The sequence below is a fragment of the Labeo rohita genome, chromosome 9, assembly GCF_022985175.1.
Source record: "Labeo rohita strain BAU-BD-2019 chromosome 9, IGBB_LRoh.1.0, whole genome shotgun sequence".
NCBI classification, from domain to species: domain Eukaryota; kingdom Metazoa; phylum Chordata; class Actinopteri; order Cypriniformes; family Cyprinidae; genus Labeo; species Labeo rohita.
Genome location: NC_066877.1, coordinates 13249530 through 13270373, shown reverse-complemented (window position 1 = coordinate 13270373; position 20844 = coordinate 13249530). Strand labels below are relative to the sequence as shown.

The 20844-nt window shown below is 35.7% G+C and overlaps 1 protein-coding gene across 1 annotated transcript in view; it reads right to left on the bottom strand.

Annotated features, from left to right (window-relative positions):
* The window catches only part of thsd7ba (thrombospondin, type I, domain containing 7Ba), a 245242-nt gene that overhangs the window by 83650 nt on the left and 140748 nt on the right, over positions 1–20844 (bottom strand). Inside the window, 3 exon segments of the mRNA XM_051118747.1 lie at positions 165–280; positions 8302–8530; positions 11665–11856. Of these exon segments, the coding sequence (XP_050974704.1) occupies positions 165–280; positions 8302–8530; positions 11665–11856 (537 nt within the window).

Here is a 20844-nt window from a genome sequence, read left to right as displayed (position 1 = left end):
AGAGCAGAGTCAAAAGATTCCACAGAAAAAAATGAAAAGCTTACAGTTTTGGAAGGACTTGAGGGTGAGTAAATAAACATTATTTTCCAGAAGAGCTATCCTTGTAAGTGTGGTACCACTGAAATGTCACAGCTAAAGGTTGTGTGAAGAGATTGTATCAGTACCTGGCAGGCATGTGGTAGGGCAGGCTGTCCATTCACTGAAAGGAGTCACAATGCAATCTTTCTTACAGGGCAGTAAACAGGGTTGAATGGTGTCTGGTCGGGCAGATTCTGGACACCTGTGACACACACACACACGAAGAACAGAGAGAAGAAACATTTTTTCACGATCAGTGATAAGCTGTCTTGATTCACACTGCAGCTGCTCTGTCCTTGACCTTCTAGCATGGCTGCAGATATCATCTGTGCTGACTGTAAGTACTGCTTGATTTACTGTACCCCACAAACCCAGACATTATCATGTACAAATACAACACTGTTACAATGACACTATCTGTGTAACAGAAGATCACCACCACACTGTAGGGGAAGTTGATGTAATATTTATTACATCTTACCAGCAGAGGCTGCAGCTGATTATATCTGAGTGAGTATACGGTAAAGGTGAGTTATTTTGGTATGAGTGACAGGGAACGAGAGGTTATGTGAGCCTTTATTTTCTTTAAGAGAAAGAGATAAGAGAGAACGCCCACACAGCTCTCGAGACTTTACTTTCTCTTCAAATGGAAAGTGTGTTTATTATTTGGTTCTCTACAATACTTGATTCTGATTGGTCAATCAGTGTCGAAAGGTCATATTTTTGTGTATTGACTGCATTGACAACATACAATGCTGTGAAAAAATAGTATGCCCATTATTTTTTCCTTAACATATAGAATGAGGACAATATATAGATGAATATAGTAAAAACAGTATTATTGTGAAACATTATCACAATTTAAAATAACTGAAATGTATTACAATATTCTACTTTAATATATATATATAAATGTAATTTATTCCTGTGATCAAAGCTAAATTTTCAGCATCATTACTTCAATCTTCAGTGTCACATGAAAATCATTATAAAATGCTGATTTGCTGTTCAAGAAACATTTATTATTATTATTATTATTATTATTTATTATTATCATCGACAATATTTAAGCAATTGAGTAAATTTTTTCAGGATTATTTGCTGAATAAAAAGATTAAAAAATTAGCATTTATCTGAAATAAAAAGCATTTGTAACATTATACAATATATACATATATATATATATATATATATATATATATACATATATATATATATATATATATATATATATATGTATATAAATTGATCAAAAGTGATGATAAAGACATTTATTATGTTACAAATTATTTCTATTTTAGACAAACGCTGTTCTTCTGAACTTTTATATATATAGATATATACATATACAAATGATTTCAATTTCAGATGAATTCTGTTCTTCAGTGCTGTTCTATTCATTAAAGAAACCTGAGAAATTTCTACTCAGACATACTTTCGACATAATAAAAAGAATAAATGGTTTTTGAGCAGCAAATCAGAATATTGCAATGATTTCTCAAGAATCATGTGACTGGAGTAATGATGCAAAAAATTAAACTTTGAAACCACAAGAATAAATTACATTTCATATAAATTACATTTCATATAAATTACATAAAACATATTCAAATAGAAAACAGTTTACTGTTTTTGCTGTACTTTTGATCAAATAAATGCAGTTCGTGAGCAGAAGAGACTACAAATCTTACTGTTCAAAAACTTTTGACTGGTGGTGTATCTGAAAAATTATAGTTATTTTTTAAACAAAAATATCAAAATATCAACAGAATTTTCTGTGGCAAAAATTAATAACACTCCAACATTTACATTTTATGTGGTGTACTTACTTTTTTATAACCGTATACCTGTTTCATACCTCTCCTAGCATGCTGCGGTATTGGTTTCTTCTAACTATTTACCTTAAATCAATATTTCATGCGCATTGATTTATTTGGTAAACAGCCATGTCGTGGGAGGGATAATAACATTCTTCCTGGCGAACATATATAAGGCATAATGTACCACCAGCCGGTCATTTTCATAAAACAAACCCCTTCAGCCTGAAACTAGAGCCATTATTTGCAATAATGACTGGATGACTGTACACGATCTCTTACATACACACTAGGCCTTATGTCCTGCTGAGGAGCTTGTTTCATGTGTGTCCTTGTGAGTGTGAGTATGCACATGCTTTTGTTTGAGAGCATGTTGCCCCTTGGAGAACGTCCAACCCAATGAGCTGGATTCTGGACATTTCATTTCCAGGCTTGGTTCAATTCCCAGCATGCAGCAGCTCTAAAGAGAGGCAGCAGGGCTCAGCAGGGCTCTACCAACTACAGGCTTTGGAGACCAGCAAACAGGACACATCAAAGCAGGGGACAAGAAAGAACAGTGGCATGAATCATCTGCTTCTCTCTCACTTTTGTGCTCTGTGGAGCAGAATGTCATTACAGAGGGCAATCACCCAAAGGCAATGATGCTACAGAGCTTCAGGAAAGAAACAAAAGAGTGGGTGGAGGATAAATGCAAGAAATCAGTAGAAAGGATGACAGAACAGAGGAGACATCACAGATGACAACAGGTTGACTCTGACTTTACATCTATATGGAAACAAAGCATGGATAAACTGTAGAACATCAAATTTAATTGATGAGTCATGTTTGTAGCCATTGTAAAAGCAAGCATTAAATCACAAAACAAAAGCAATGAGATACTGACTTAACCAATGGCATAAGTTTGCAGATCAATGCCAAAAACCAGTCTCATGAGCATGTGGCGGAGACTGACACGGAGGAGAATAAATCGTTAAATAAAGTCGTTATTTTTGTTTACTTTGCACACAAAAAGTATTCTTGTAGCTTCATAACACTGATGTCACATGGACTATTTTAATGATGTCCTTACTACCTTTCTGGGTCTTGAACATGTTAGTTGCATTGCCGTCTATGTAGGGTCAAAAAGCTCTCAGATTTAATCAAAAACATCTTAATATGTGTTCTAAAGATGAACGAAGGTATTACAGGTTTGGAACAACATGGGGGTGGATAATTAATTTTCCGGTGTTATATGTATTAGTAATGTTATCTGTTGTAAAAAATAATTATTGGAAGAATAATGATTATTATTAATCATAAATGCATTTTTTTTTCAGTTATATCGCTGTTGCCACAGTTTTAAAAAAAAAACAATAAGTCATTTCCATTAATTTCCATAATAATAATACTAAACAATAATAAACTGCTTTGTTTCAAACAATTATGCTATCTGTAGGCAAATTATTTTTTATTACGTTTATTATTAACAATAAACACATTTATTTATTTATTTTTTAACACTATTTTTATCATATTGCTGTTGTTATAATTTAATAAAATGTATATAATTTAATAAAAAGTCAATAAAAGGCTTTGGATTAAAGTGATTCCATTTATTAAAAGACAAGGCAGGAAATGAGATGGCAGTGGAGAGAGTGTGGAGAGCAGCAGTAGAGAGAGAAGACAGGAAATGATGTGGAATGAGGAGGAAATAAGATCTTTAAGAAAAAAATCTTAAAGTGCTCCTATTATGGATTTTTGAAAATAACCTTTCATGCAGTGTGTAACACGGCTCTAAGTGAATGAAAACATCCTGCAAAGTTTTTAAATCTGAAAGTGCACCGTGTATAAAGTATTGTCTCTCAAAAGAAAGAGTCGACTTTAAAAACGAGGGGTTTTTAAAATGAATCCCAACCTGCATCAGCCACATTTCATTGATACAAAATAATTCAATAAATACATCATCCTGTTCCATATAACTTTATATATTGTACTTATTAACATTTTTTACATTAACTACCTTCTGATTGGCTGAGATCTTGTAGCGCATTCACATTTGATGTTGACAGACAAATGAATGGCAAATTTGTTGCACTGCGCCTATATAGAACCTGGTTTGTTTTCCTCTTTATGTAAGCATATCTAGAAAAAAAGAGTATTAATAAAGAAGCGGTCTAGCAGCAGTAAGATAAACAAACATCTCCCTGTTGGGTCATTTCATATATCAGGGTGTTTAAATAGCTCAGCCCTGCTGTTTTAAATAAAGTGGGGATCTGAACATACTCCACCTACGTATGAAACATCAGCTGCTTCCATATGATGATAGAACACACGCTGTATAACTGATGCTCGGTTCTCGCTGCCTCCAGCACATGCGGCAGGCCACAAGGCATATGATATGTGTGTGACACAAACACATAAATTTACTCACTCCATCAAACATGCACAGGCAATATACAGTACATCCATCTGTGATTTATGATTTAGTACATCTGTGAGTGAGAGCAGGTGTGTGTGCGTCACAGATTGCTATAAACCAGAGTGTGATTTGTCCTCTCCTGACTGTAAAGAAGCCTAGATTACCAATTCATTTGTAAACACAGCGGTATTTGACACCTCTTTCTCCTTAACATACGCTACGCCTTTCAAGCTCTTACAGCACAAATGCTTTCCCACTGTGAACTCAATGCAGATTTTACATTGCAAAAAAAAAAAAAAAATACTGACGTGAGAAAAACTGGTATGTGATTCTAGACAGAGGTCAAGCGAAACCTATAACCAGGCCAGTGAAATACACCAGCCCATAAACTCACTTTTACGTTGGTGTCATTAATATAAAAGAAAGAAATGGATAAACAGCTGCATTATTTATGAGTCCTTTTTCCGATGCATAACACAATATCTTCTCCATGCAATGCAATAGAACATTTTATCTTACCCAAAGCGCCATTATTATGCTCCCAGAGGAAACATTTATCAAGGAAAGACCTGGGGCAACATGAACCTCCACCCCTCTCATACAGGAAACAGAGAGAATCAGTCAAGCCTGCATTCAGAGTCACTCACATCACAAGTCTGAGAATATTGACAGACTCAATGTACAAGATACAGTTTCAGCACAAGTAAACCAAACACTCTTCTCTTGAGAAAAGGTCAGGGAAATGTGAAACTCTTGAGAACTGCTTTCAGTTTTTTTACTGTACATTTCATTCATGCTCTGCAAATGTACCACAACCTGCAGCAAGCACCACCAATATTTTCGCATCTCAGCTTCTGCTGTTTGAGCGAAGATGTTTGAATGAAAAACTATCAGTGGGATTTCAGGATAGCGTAGCAAGAATACACAAAACACTAATTCCCAATTTTGCTGTTAGCAGATGCATCCCAGAGAAGCAGCGTCTAATAATATCTGCTTTAATTTACTGCTATGTTCAAACAAAATGTACATATTTTTACAAAAACTAGCAGAGGGAAGTATTTTCATGTGGGAAGTTCATTATTGAACAAATACAGTATGTGTGTGTGATATTACGCCTACTGAAAATATATATCTGGGAGAGAAAATGCTGACAATGTTTTAAAGATGAAGCTATAAAAATGGATGATCCCATAAAGGAAATAGGCCGGGTTCAGGATCATTGTGAATAAGCATTAAAGGCATTACCACATTCACACAAAAAAAAAAAAAAAAAAACACTGGGTTTGAGCCTGCTGATTTTTTTTTCCAGTGCTGAGTAGTTTTTGTGTTACCCAGCTGTTGGGTTAGTGGCTAGGTCAATCACTGACAGCTAGGGTTGGGTACCGAGAACCAGTTTCAAATTTCCAAGAACCATATTCGATATTCGATAAGACACATTCATTTAGATTCCGCTTAAAAGACAAGTCCGCTTCCAGAATAAAGATTTACAGATAATGTACTCAACCCCTTGTCATCCAAGATGTTCATGTCTTTCTTTCTTCAGTCGTAAAAAAAATATATGTTTTTTAAGGAAAACATTTCAGCATTTTTCTCCATTCGGCTTCAAACGATCCCAAATGCGGTTGTATCCCAGCTGAGGAAGAAGGGTCTTATGTAGCGAAACGATCGGTTATTTTCATTAAAATAATACAATTTATATACTTTTTATATACTTTTTAATGCTCATCTTGTCTTACACCCCCTGAACTTTTTTTTCGGTTCATGACAGTAAGGGTATGTCGAAAAACTCCCATCTCATGTTCTCGCTCAACTTTAAAATCGTCGCTGTTTTACCTTTTTTGTTAAGGGTGTTTGATCTACTTTGCATGTTCACTTTGCATAGACTGAGTCCGTACTTCTGCAGCGATGTAGGATGATTTTGAAATTATTTTTGAAGTTGAGGGAAAAAATACGATTGGAGTTTTTTGACATACCCTAACTGTCTTGAGCGAGAATACACAGAGTTCAGGGAGAGCAAGACAAGACAATTAAAAAGATTAAAAAGAATTTAAACTGTATTTTTTTAATGAAAATAACCAATGATTTCACTAGAAAAGACTCTTCTTCCTCGACTGGGATCGTTTACAACCGCATTTGTGATTGTTTGAAGCCGCATTTAAACTGCATTTTGGAAATTTCAAACTTGGGGCACCATAGAAGTCTACTATATTGAGAAAAATATTTTCCTCAAAAAAAATAATTTCTTTACGACTGAAGAAAGAAAGACACAAACATCTTGAATGACAAGGGGATGAGTACATTATCTGTACATTTTTGTTCTGGAAGTGAACGTCTTTAACGATTCCGTTTTGAAATAAAATGCAAGTATTTTTAATCCGCGTGCGTTCAGTGGTAGACAGCTCTGTCTGTCATTAATGTTAATCAAAGAACAAAAGAAGATAGTTAACTGAACTTGACTTTAACGAGGATTAATCTATATTTTATCAATGAAAAGTAGACTATAGTGTTTTTAAACTTTTGATTTCAATGTCTGTACTTGAAATTTGTTTACTTTATAATTTATGCTATTGCAAATTGATTTGTTTGGTTTCTAGTTGTTTTTGCTGTGGCAGTTTTTCTTAAAACCACAGGCAAAAGTTCCTCTTGTTGCCCTAAGTGTTTCATAGGCTGCTGCTTTTTGCTCATGTTGTTTAGCTGCAAAAGAACTCTTTGTAAAACGAGAGAATAAATGTTTGACATCTAAATGTTTGACTTAATTTTTTTTTTTTTATTGGATTAATTAAAAGAAATGTCCAGAGAGTGGCACTAAAACACACGTTAAATACCAACTGATTTTATTCACTATAATATTGAATTAAATTTATTTTGATAAAATATGTTTTCTAGTCTCAGTACTGTTTGTTTATGGGCAGGTTATGGAGTTGGCATCTTTCAGTTACAGGTGAAATGTGAGGCAGCAGTTTGAGCTTAGCCGTTCCCCACTGAACAACAGCCCAAAGCAATGGGTGAAGAGAGGGGAGCGAGACCAGCAAAGGACCTCAAGATGGGAATCGAATTTGGGTCACCATGAGTGCAGATGCGTTGCATGTGAGCGCACTAACCACGAGGCTATTGGCACCGACATGTTACCTTTTTATTTCTAAAATGAAACGAATGTAAATGTATGTAATATTGTAAACTATGCTGTATTCGCTCAAGTAAAGTCAATTTGTCTTATATTTTTGTCCATGGGTGTTTTTGCTTATTAATAAATGTTTATCTTTTAATAGTTGCTGCTACCTCTAGTAATTCTGTGTGATTTTTTTATTTCCATCCCATTTTAAACCAGCAATATAATCATTTTAAAACAAAATCTGAGTTAAATAAAACATTTGACCCAACCAGCTGGGTCAAAATAACCCAGCATCCAAATTTACCCAGCACTTTTAACCCAGCAATGGCTGCTTTTAACCCAGATTCATTTAGAGTGCACATTTTGTTCATTCATACAAATGCCATGTCCAAAACCATTCCCTTATTTGATTATTCATACATAGTGAATGCCACATGTGTGTGTAAATGAGATAAAGTGCAGTAGTGCCTACATCTATGACTAAATTGTGTATGATGTTAGTCACACTGGATCCTAATGATGAAAAAACAAAATTAAATACAATCTCACTGTACTGAATGAGGCGCATTTCCAAAATCTGATTTTAATCGGATTTAAGAATATGTTTTCAATAAGGCTGTTTAGACTACAGACAAGAAGATTTCAGATTTGCCAAAAAAAAAAAAAAAAAGCCGTATTGCATTTATCTAAGAACTATAGCGAGTACTAATAAAAGCAGTGATCATCAAAGACTAGTAAAACATACCATTTCAACTATATGCTATGAGCATTTTGTGGAAAATCTATGTGCTTTAATAATCTAACCTCCACAAAATGCCACTGTGAATACTTTTAGCGTGGTGTGTGGAAATATACAAATCCTCAGATTATAAATTTCATACATAAAAATAAGGCACCTTTTGGGAATAACTGGCCCGACGCCCATTTTCATGCAGACCACTTTACGAATCTGCACCCCGACTGCACAGGTGGCCGTTCCATTCCAGTAGCCGCTGCCATTTAGATTCATGGAGGAGTCCTGGATGCATGGTCCCCATGGCGACGCTTCCCAGTAGAATGTGATGCATGGATGATCATTACAAGTTCTCCACTCCTCTAGAGCAGTAGCAGCTGGACATGCCTTCGCTGGGAATGGGAAAGATCATTAACTGCATTACAGATGGAAAAGCCTCTCTTAAGTTTGCTTTAATGCTCCATGAAATGTTAACGAGCTACATGAGCACAAAGACTCATGAAACTGAAACCTACCGGGACATGTGAAAACATGGACTGTAGACATATGAAAGGAGAAACAGGCTGAGTTTAAACGTGGTATACATAAACTGTGTAAAAAGAATTTAAAAACTGTTCATGATGCAATTTCTAAACAACTATCAGCATCAAATGAAATAAATAATAGTATCTTATCTGTTTGGTCAGACATACAAAGTCTGGCTGCTTCAAACTCAGGTCAGTGAGTTAATGTTGCTGTCCGGCTGTTTGAAACAATGCTATTATAAGAGCCTGTGTCACAACGTTGTTAACACTAACGAAAATTACATTTTTAAAATGTAAATAAAGCTAAAATTAAATAAAATATAAATGTTAGATGAAAAATGATCTAGTTTGAGATGATAATTTAAAATCTTGTCTTGGCAAATAACTGAAATAGGGTCATTCCACAAAATCGGTGCCTTTTCCACTTGGAAAAAGTTTAAACAATACTTTTTTAAATATCCATGAAATGGAGACATCTTAAAATGACAAGAAATTGTTCTCAGGCTATGTAATTCATTATTTTATTACCACCTCATGTTTTGGTATTTTTGTCAACCCTGTTACAGACACAAGCATTACTAGATACTATAGTTTAATTTGAACTCATATGCCACTGAATTATAGGCATTAGCTTAATAATAAGCTCAGTAATGTACCAAGGCTGACCTTTAAAATGTTTGAATTTTACACAGATAATTTTTAAAAACAGGGTCAAACATAATCAATGTCATCCCATTTACCCACATGTCAAAACCTATAAATGAGAGTATAACAGGGCTGACATGAAATCAAAGGACAACAATAAAATTATATATATTTTATAGAAAACATGCATGCTTTTGCCAAAAACATTGCTTAACAATGAGACTATGTTTAGGACAATAAGCAAATATGATTTTTATATCCACATCAAAACCTGTTACTTTTTAAAAGGTTTGACGATTTCAAACTAATTTGTTAATTGCTAGCTAATACCCAAGTTCACAAAAGCACATATTGTGCACTTTGAAAGGATTTTGCTTGTAGATATTGATTATATTAGATGTAAGAAATAATTGTTTAAAAATGTATTGACATTGCATGAGGGCCCCTCATAAATCATCAAAAATATAACATTATAGAGGAGTGTGAGAAACATGCTTATGTTTAAGTTTTGGAATGCTTGTTAACAACTTGTTATTTTACAAGTTTTTTTTTTTTTTTTTTTTGATGAGAGTATAACAGGGCTGACATGAAATGAAGGGACACCAATAAAATTATTTAGATTTCATAGAAAAAAGCACGCTTTTGCCAAAAACACTGCTTAACAATAAGACTATATTTGGAACAATAATCAAATGCGATTTTTATATCATTTTGCCTTTATTTTGCAAATTAAAAGAAAAATTATAGTGAGGGACCAAAAACCTTATACCCTTACCAGCATAAATGCTATTTAAATTGTTCAAAATAATATTTAATTGATTTTTTATGTAATATTGATGTACATAGTATTGTCACATTTTTAAATTGAACATTCTTATATTAACTCTGTGTTTAATTATTTCTTAGGGATGCAAAAGGCACTGATTTCATGGAATGACCAAATAAGTTTAAGTACTAGCACTGAATTTAAACTAAAACTAAAATAATAATAATAAAATGACAAAAATGTAACTTGTTTATTTTAAGCACATAATAATAAAAAAGTAATTTAAACTAAAATTAAAATTAAAAAGCTAATTCAAAATGTTAATAAAACAGCTTAACCAATGGCTTGAGCAGTAAAAAAGGGATAAAGGGATTCAGTTCACCCGAAAATGAAAATTCTGTCATCATTCACTCACCTTCAAGTTGTTACAAACCTGCATGACCTACTTTTATGAGACATAAAAGATTGTATTATAAGAAATGTATTTTTCTGTCTATATAACTGAAGCCAATGGTCACCAAAACTATTTGTTTACCAACATTCAAAATATCATTTTTGTGTGTTCTGCAGAAGAAACATAATACAGGTTTGAAAAGACATGAGGGTAAGTCTATGATGACAATGAAAATGTTTTTTTACCATAAAATCAAAATAAATTTCAGCTTATCTGTATCGGACAGAGAATCAATGTCCTAATCAAAACTTTCTTGTACTTGAAATCAAGTGAACACACTACACCTATATCAGGAAATTAAGTGTATTCCACACGTGATGCAGGAACACCTGTGACAAGTTCTCTGGGATCAGCCTCCAAAATTACTTCTGCACTTTTTATAATTAAAAGTAATTCCTACACCATCTGCCCTTGAAGCTAATGACATTGTATTGACATTCAGCCTTTCTCCATAACACTGGGACTCATTATGAGTGTAACGTAGACCGGCTGAATATTAATAAGGGCTTGTCTGATTAATGACACTCGGTAGATGGTGTGTAGAGGCTGGGGCTTTATTTCCATTTTCCAGATGCACGGAGAGAAGTGTATGTAAGAGCCGTTACTCCTGCGTGTGTGTGGCAGCAGAGGGGGCGGAAGTAGTCTCCAGACTAAGGTATATTTAAGTCTTAATTACACAGCTCTTTCTGTCATTCCAGAAGGACTGTGTGTGATTGGAAAAGCCCACAGCTGTATGTAGGCAGACAGAAAAATGAGACCCTGTGAACACATTTTTATCACTGCTCCTCTGAAACAAATATACAGAATGCAAAATTGCTCCTCCGCTCACAAAAACAAACTGATTAATGGTGTTATGTCACTCTCAGAGTGATATTAAGAGTAAATTACTTCCTTGTCAAATCAATATCACCGCATTCAATTATCTGTTTGTTTGTTTTTTCATTTTACAAACATTTTTTATTCTAATAGATAGGAAGGTGCAGAGAGAATGGAACACAGTGTGAACAAAAGAGGTTAGGAAGTGACACATGCAGGCCAGACTCACCGTGAATTTGCATGCTTTAATTAAAATGAATTGGTCAGACATTTGCTAAAACATTATTATCCAATTTCTGTGGAAGATGAAAGTCAACTGACCTTCTCCCGGTAAGCCTAATATGGTCCGTGTGCGGCTTTGTCTGCCCTCTGAGTTTTTACCGGAGCAGCTGTGGGAGCAGGAGGACCAATCAGACCATGAGCTGAGCACGCAGTCGCCTGAACACGACATCGCACAGGACACCTCTTTAGGGGGCTGCTCATCTTCACAGAGCTCCTCGGGAACAAGCTGCCCTGTTCAGTGGAACATGACACGAGTTGTAATGTCACCATCATTACTCAGTGTTCATGGATAGAAGAGGTTATTGTAGTTGTTTCAAAGCCTATTTCTTACTGAAAAGAGCAAAAAAAAAGTTCTACTGACCATTATCAACATTTAAAGGGTTTGTTCACCCAAAAATGAAAGTTCTGTCATTAATTACTCACCCTCATGCTGTTTCAAACCCGTAAAACCTTTATTCATTTTCGGAACGCAAATTAAGATATTTCTGATGAAATCCGAGAGCTTTCTGACCCTGCATAGACAGCAACGCAACTCACACGTTCAAGGCCCAGAAACATAGTAAGATTAAAATAGTCCATGGGACATCAGTGGTTTAACCTTAATTTTATGCAGCTACGAGAATACTTTTTGTGCACAAAGAAAACAAAAATAACAACTTTATTCAACAATTTCCTCTCTTCTGTGTCAGTCTTCAACACATGAGACTACCATGATGCATGCGTGTGGTGCTGCTATTGCAGGAGCAGGCATTCTGATACGAAACATCCATCTCTCGTAGTTCATCATCTGTGTATTCTGGTTCAAATAAGTAAAATCGTGCATGTCATCCCCTGTGTTGAAATCTTCAGACATGTTTATGAAGACTGTTTATGAATAGTCTGATGGCAGAAAGTCTGGGAACTTTGGCCACTTTGAATGGCTCAAGCCCACCCAAGAGGCCATAAGACTGACATGTAAAGCAACCAATCTCGTTTCGATCGTGCCGGTTCATGCTTAGGGGCATGGAAATGTTGCCACAATAACAGACTGGTGTGTAAAATTCTTGGACTTATTTTAAAGATTCTATTCCACGAACTTACTTTTGAAAATCCAGCATTTTGTCGATCCTAATAGACGCTTGTCGTCTCAATTGTAAACATGACGGCTTTCTTCTTTCGTTAGGGGGTTTGGCGCCACAGCATTTTTGTTTGCAGGCAGAATGTTAAAGAACGCAACACACGCGTCTCCCTGAAGTTCTATATAATCTAACCAATCCGAATGACGACTTCGAAACTCCTGAAGTGTTTCCAGCTAAGTGTGCCTTATGAATCAGATGTTTAACCAACGTTCGGTGGGTGTGACGTCTGGGGCTGAGACTAGTTTATGTACAACGCGCACTTTCCTGTGCTTGAAAACAAGGCATAGCCCATCCAGGTTCTATGTCAGAACTCCAGCTCCTGTTTCAGTAGACAGAACCACTGATGTCACATGGACTTCCTTACTTCCTTTGAACGGGCTTTGAACGTGTCAGTTGCGTTGCTGTTTATGCAGGGTCAGAAAGCTCTGAGATTTCATCAAAAATATCTTAATTTGTGTTCTTAAGATAAACGAAGGTCTTATGTGTTTGGAACGATATGAGGATGAGTAATTAATGACAGAATTTTTATTTTTGGGTGAACTATCCTTTTAAAATGACAATATTTAGGAGCACCACTGACCCGATCGGCACATTTGTGTTTGCACTGAGGGGAGCTCTAAAGGTTTCTACATTCTTTTGCAACGTTGAGTAATGTATCACAGACATATCTCACAAATTCTTTCATAAACAAAGTGTAGAGAGAGTGTAAATAAGAGACTCATTGTGCAGTGTAGAGAGTTTTGTTGATTATAATTTTGTGAGATCGCGATGAACTAAGATGAGTGACAGCTTTTAATGATTATTGAGGGAGTTTACTAATGTGATATTGATTTAATACAACTGTTAAATAAACAAGAAGTTAATATTAAGTGACTTACATTGTCTGACTATAACACTATTGCCTGATTTTGCTCTATTTCGTCATCAAAAATAGTTTAAAACAAGTCACAGCTGAGCCGCTGCGCATCTCCATTTAAACAAAGCGTAGTTTTGTGTATGAATGAATGTGCGTTTTTAAACGAATCTAATGAGTCAATGATTCAATTTCCCATTCATAAAGACAGTCACTTGCTTTAATCCAGAATGAATCAGCTGTTCAAATGAATCAAATGAATGATATGATTCAATAATTACTCAGCCGGCACCTACTCGCAGATTTTGTTTAATTTTTAAAGTATCTTTTTATCATTTAATACTTCTATATTCAAATTTTTATATTTAAAACATTAATCTCAACAAGAATTTATGAATTTGACTGCACTCGTGCCACCTCTAACCCTTATTAAATATATGAAAATACACCTACAAACCACTTTTGTGTTCTTCTGTGCCACCTCTGCACAATTTTGTTAATACTGATTTCATTTGATTGGTAACTTATTCTTATTCTACTTGTCTGTTGTTTTAATTAGAAATAAAAAAAAAGCATACAAAATATAACTTAAAAGATGACATACTTTTAATAAAGTTAGAAAAATGCCATTACAAAGGTAAAAACAAAATTCCCTTTAAAACCACTTTAAGGAGTCAAATATCATCTCGTAATGGGAAGGCTGGGAATTTTTGATCAGATTTTTTAAATTATTGATTAGAAATTTTGAATGTACTCCTAAAATTATTTTATTTTAGAACACAAGTGTTCCTAAAAGGAAAAGTAAGCGTAGAACCCTGCTTCTGTATTTTTGATCAAATAAATTCAGCATCTGTAAACATTTTAAAAGAACATTTAATCTCTTACCAACCCTATTTTTTGTACAGTGTATGCATAAAAAATATTATATAATAATCAAAAATATAGCTGAATAGTCACACACACTTTCTGTGAGCTAAATTTTCTTTAGATATTGCCACTGGCCTTGAAAAACTGATATCATTCAAGTACAAACTCATGGTACCTTTAGAAGACAGAAACTCAATGCGCTTTTGAATAAGCCATTCAACAAAATAGCTGCATAACTCAGCGTTACAAGAGTAAATCGTGATTATTACGAGGCCCCATTATGAATGTGCTCATATTCACTGCTTTCATCTTTTCAATGCAACTTAGATGAAGACAAAGTGGTTTTTATCTCCAAATAAGAGATCAACAGTTGTGATTCATCAGCCTTTTTGTGTTCAATCACTGAAATGGGAAACATGAAAATACAGGGGGGCAATTTAGATTTCATTATGATGAACACAACCAAGTCCCGAACACTAATATTCTGAAGACGCTCCAAACCCTTACGATCAAGCCTGTCAAAGCTACAGCTGCACATCACGCTGTCACGATAGTGCCATCAATTTCTCTATTAAAAAAGGTCCGCTCTTCAATCTTCAAACAAATTAACCAACGGAAATATTTGCTTTGTGTGCCGCCACTGATTTTACTAATGACTGCTTGATAAGATGGGTGGAATTTGTTTCCTTTCGCCTACAGGAAGGAAGAGTTGAACAGGAAACGGCATTTGAGAGGATGAACCAAAGGCCATTTAATTTATTGGATGCCAGTGAGCTATCAAAAGACAGAAGAGAAAGAGAGCTGGGCTGTCTGCTGAGGTTGGTGAGAGGAAAACTCTCATTTCATGCATGAAAGAGAGACATTAATCCTTCCATTCACTTCTCTAGGATTACACCAAACTTTCCTATAATGATTAAACCCTAAAAAACATCCCCAACAAACGGGCGCACACTCTTCCTATATGCGCCACCATAACGGATCAATTTCCGAAAAAGCGCAAATAGTGAATGAGAGAAGAATGTCAGCCGTCATTATTTCTGCTGAACCTTATCGTTCACTTTCAAACACGCAGTTAAGCAGTAACAACCCAGGGGCAGATTTGTTATCTATTTATTTTTCCCCTTGCTGGAACTGCATCCATGTCAAGAGGCTAAGAACGTGAGATGGGTGATGTTCTTGATCCAATGAGGCATAGATGGAAGATATTCCCCGAGGCGAGTCTCCAGCCCTCCGCCTCCAACTTTTGCACCAGGCTTCTTGAGTCATCAAAGCGAAGGGGCTGGCGAGGAGGGGCTGTAGGCATGTTTTTGGCAATCAAATTGCTATTGCCAAACTCTGCTGGTGGCCATGTGACCTGGACGTCAAGGAGTTTAAAGATAACTGTTGTGCGCATGAGGTGGAGGACCCCTAAGTGCAATTTAAACTGCAGACAGAACCGGAAACCTCTATTCATCCACACCGAGATCTCTATATCATGAAAAGACGGTGTTTAAAAGGAGGTATTTGGTCTATTCTTGATTCTGACATCAGGGATCCAAGATACTGAGGAGATTTATTGACCACCTAAAATGAGTGAATTAGCATTTCAACTGGCTCCTGCAATGCAGAGAAATATCAACAAAGGAAAGGCAGACTACCTGCATTCAATTGTGAGGTACTATATGAACTACCTTTCAAAAGTTTGGGGACGGAAGTTTTTTAAAAGTTTTCGAAAGAAGTCGAAATTGTGACCATGGCCCACAAAATCTTGTTTTTTTTCCCCCACTGAAATTCTGGAATCTGAGGGGGCAAAATAAATCTAAATATTGAGAAAAATCGCCTTTAAAGTTATACAAATGAAGTTCTTAGCAATGCATATTACTAATTACTAATCAAAAATTAAGTTGTGATATATTATGGTAGGAAATGTACCAAATATCTTCATGGAACATGATCTTTACTTAACATTTTGACCCATACAATGCACTTTTGGCTATTGCTGCAAATGTCCTACTTAAGACTGCTTTTGTGGTCCAGGGTCACAATTAAGAAAAAAATAAATAAATACAGAAAATAAATAAATAACTACATATCAACGAAGCAGATACAACAGCTCAATTATTTGTTCTTTTCAGTTAGCTTTTCTTTATTTTATTAGGTTTAAAATGTAAAATTGGTCTTCTTTGTAAATGTAAATATAAATGTAAACCAGATTTGAGTGAATATTTGCATTTATTCAAATAAGATTGAGTTAGAAATGGTGGCCTGTCATGATTTTGGCTAATGCAGGACACTACTGAATGATGCACATCAGAGGGGATTTAGAAGTGGGTATACGCAAAGCCGACTGATAAAGAAATGGGTATACGCAATTTCTGCACTACACCACTGCATATTACCCTACTCAGTAGCATTAACACAGGCGTAACTCCCTTCAAACTTTATCTGGAATGTCACCTTTTTTGTCACAACTTTTCGAACAGGCGAACAGACACACACACACATATATGCAATTGTTGCCTGGTGAAAAAAGTATTTTAAAAAGGTTCACATTTTAGAAAATAGAGTTAATATTTGCGTCATTATTGATTTATCTCAACCACCCGCAACCCACCTGCAAATAATCAGAATGCATTTTTTTTTTTTTTTTTACCCGACCCGCGGATATAACCACCATCCGCGCATCACTAATTGCCGGCCATGGTCTCCCCACACCCTTTACAGTAAATGCAGTGCATTATATTATCAGCTTTCCTGTATATTAGCCAGGGAAACTGGTCAAGCCACTCTCTTCGAAATGTATACACTTTCCCACTTTCCGCCCTTCACTATCTCTGATTGGTTTAGACCACGATATGGGCCTAATGTGCGTCTGTTGAACCACAGTCGTGGAGACTTTTTTCTTGCCCTCAAATGGCTGGTCGCACTGGTGCGACCTCAGTTTTTTTTTAGTCGCACCATTGAGAAATTAGGTCGCACTCTAGAGCTCTGAGAGGAACAGGATTGAGAACTGCTACTTTAAAACATTGATTTTGAAACTTGTGAATCCATTAGAATGGTTAGAAGACAGTATCGCGATTCATATAGCATATGAATAGATTTTTACGTGCACCCCTAGTCTTCTTCCTCTTCTCCAAAGCAGCGCAGTATTTAAGCACACTTTGTTGCACGTTCCCGGGGCGGGGTTATCTGGGTGTATGATGTCATTAACCGAGAATTAGTTTGTTGTAGTCTCCTACCAGCCATTCTCTGTAGGCGATGCTATGCTAATTCTGTAAAAGACAATTTCTCCATTTGCACTGAACTTTGAGCTTCGTAACTTTGCAGATTTTGTTTATGCTCACACAGCTACATTACACAAAAGTTAAAATGGTGAAATCATATTATATGACCTCTTTAAGACTGTCTATAAGCTTGTGTGCTCAAAATTCACATTTAGAAGATACAAAAATTTACATTTTTCAAAGCATTCAAAGCTTATAGTCTCTCACTTCCGCCAGTATGGATCAATGATTTTGATGACATCACCCTGAACTTCAGCTTCTCATTTACCTTTCTGTCCAATCAAATGCTCTCTAGATTCTGAAGCGTCCCACCCCCTACACTATAAATTGATGCTAACTCTGCGGCTGAAATTGATCACTTTTTCACAGAATTAGTTTTTTTCTGTATGGTGAATGGTATGTACTGCACTATATAGGGGATAGGGAACAATTCAGACAATGTGAATATGCTTTCTGTTGGGGCGAATGAAGCCTGGTTTCACGCTGTCACACAAACCGCTACAGTGTGCACACAATCTGCTCCAGTCCAGAGACACGATAGCATGGAGCAGATCATATTTGTGAATATGCACAGACCACAAAACGTATCTCACCCATTTGTATTTTACATAGAATGTTGTATTTTATAGCAATATAAATGAGATTGTGGCTGTCATACACTGTCAAATGTGGCTTTACCAAGCTCAATGGCTCTGTCCCAACCTGTGATAAACGAAACACTATTGCCTATTAAAAAAGGGGACAGGACTGCTTGATATGTCCTGCCCTGTCTTCCTGTTCCAGATTCAATTAGGTCAGCACATAGAATAATGCTGCATGTTTCAAAGCACTTCAGTGGATCTTTAAGAACCTTTTTAACAAATGCCATGAATATATTATCAATATATTAAGTATATATACACCAAATTCACAGTAGATTTTTACTCAGGCACATGTGGTAAATGAAATACAGTTGGGATGCTTCATTTGTCAATATTTAAAGCAGTTAAAGCTGTGCCTAATTGAAGAATCACCCATTATGAAAAAATCTAATGAAGCGTAAAGTGCAATTATTCTGTTAGCGCATATCATACACTACTGTAAAGTCCATGCTGGCTGACCAGTGCAGCCATGGTCTTTTAAATCACACCAGCATTCAAAGCAAAACAAGTATATGATGGTGAACAGCTATATCAGTCTTTCAGCAGAGATGTCAAATTCCCATGAAGACATAATACATACTGTAGCAGTTCATACTCCAGAACAGAGGTATAAATGGTGATGAGTGACAGTAAATTCACAAAAAGCTCCAGACAAAGAAAATAACAGGAATTATACAGCAAAAATGACAGTTCAAGAGTCAGAAATAAAAACCAAGCAGCGAATGTTTTCATTTTAACCAACTGCACAGGGCTGTTATTGTCCTCTTCTGAATAATGCACAAACTGTAATACCATAACAGCTGCTTGGCAATTTGAACACCTAACTATAATAAGTTAAATTGCAGAAAGAATAATGCCAGAGCTCCAAATAACAGCACTGACTTATGGGTCACATCGCAGGCATCAAATGATTCCAGCTTCCCACCTCCCTAAATCAATTCACTTCCCCTCTGTAATACAATGTTTCAGAAATAATTGTGAAAGTTTGAAAGGAACACTTTTCCCCAGGAGAGCCGGATGAAAATGTGCATGCAGATTGGAGAAATTAACCTTAACAGCCCACACAGAGAGCAAAAAGTATTGGAAGGGCCACATCTTCCTGGCTGAAATCTCTTTGGCTCACTTGCATTTAAAAGAAGAGAAGAATAAATAAATAAAATAGTACTGCTTGTGAGCACCCCTTAATCTGTGTACCATTTCATGCTACGCTGTTCACAAAGTACAAAACCCTCCATACAAAAATGAAAGAGTAGGAGGGAGAGAGATCAAGAGAGTAACCCTTGATTCCCCTGCAAGCACAGACACAAAACTAGTTTGTGGAAGGAAAAAAAAAACCTGTTTAATTGAATCCAGCATTAAAGTCTGAACAGAGCTGAGACAATGTCATAACTGGAGCTGATAACATGAGACCTGTTCTCAGATCAGTTCTCAGTCAACACCTCATCTATGTTAAAAATTAGACTGATTCATCGTTCATTTTTCCAACAGAGTCAAGGGCAAACTCATTCATTTAATAGCTCACATGGGAACTGCAGTAAATTAGATGTAATATTCTTTTTACAGTCTGAGAGAGCTGTAATTAATTACTAAAAATATGATTCGAGAAACAATAATAATTAACAAAAAAAAAAAAAACCTTTAAATCATTCAAACTCTAACAAAAGCAAAGCTAAAACATAATTGTAATTTTTCAAGCTGCTGTGTATAATTTGTGCACCATTAGCGGCACCAACAGAGGCGTGGCTAAAGGTGTCCACACAATAGAAGATGAGTACAATTAATTTGAGCTTAAATTAGACGTTCTCTAATTGGCTACTGGAATGAAACTTTAACAATCAGAGCAGCATAACAGCTCAGAGCAATTTCAGACAAATGAGCCAGTCTGTGCAAAACTACCAATATAATTTGCATACCTATTCTCGGTGAATGAAAAACTTATCTTAAAAAACAGATAAAAACACAAACACATTTAAGGTGAGGACAACGTTTTCCGTCACGGCCAATTTTGTCCCCACTGCTTAATAAGAGTCTTTCTTCTGTTAAAAATGTAAAAAAATATCTTGGGGCAGGAATGTGTCAAATACAAAGGAATTGTTGAGCATGAGTTTTCATTTCATTACAGTGTGTTAGCCTGACGAGTTGCAATGTCAGCGTTGGAATTTGAAGTTGTTTTGTGTCTTTGCTGTGGTTGTAATTAATGCTGGATCCTTATATATAGAAATGTTCTCTACTTTACCTACCCACACTACACTCTACATTCCATTGATATCACAAAATCAAATGCATTTGGCAGTCTTTGGTCTCATTAATCTATTTGTTCCAGACCAAATAGTTCTAGCTGAGGGCAAAATCTCATCATGTTATATTTTATGTAACTTTAATGCTGTATGTCAGAGCACTGCCTTTGTACTTTCAACTGAATTGCCTAGCAAATTTTATGACGGCTGTTGTTATTCATTCAATAGTATTATTCATTA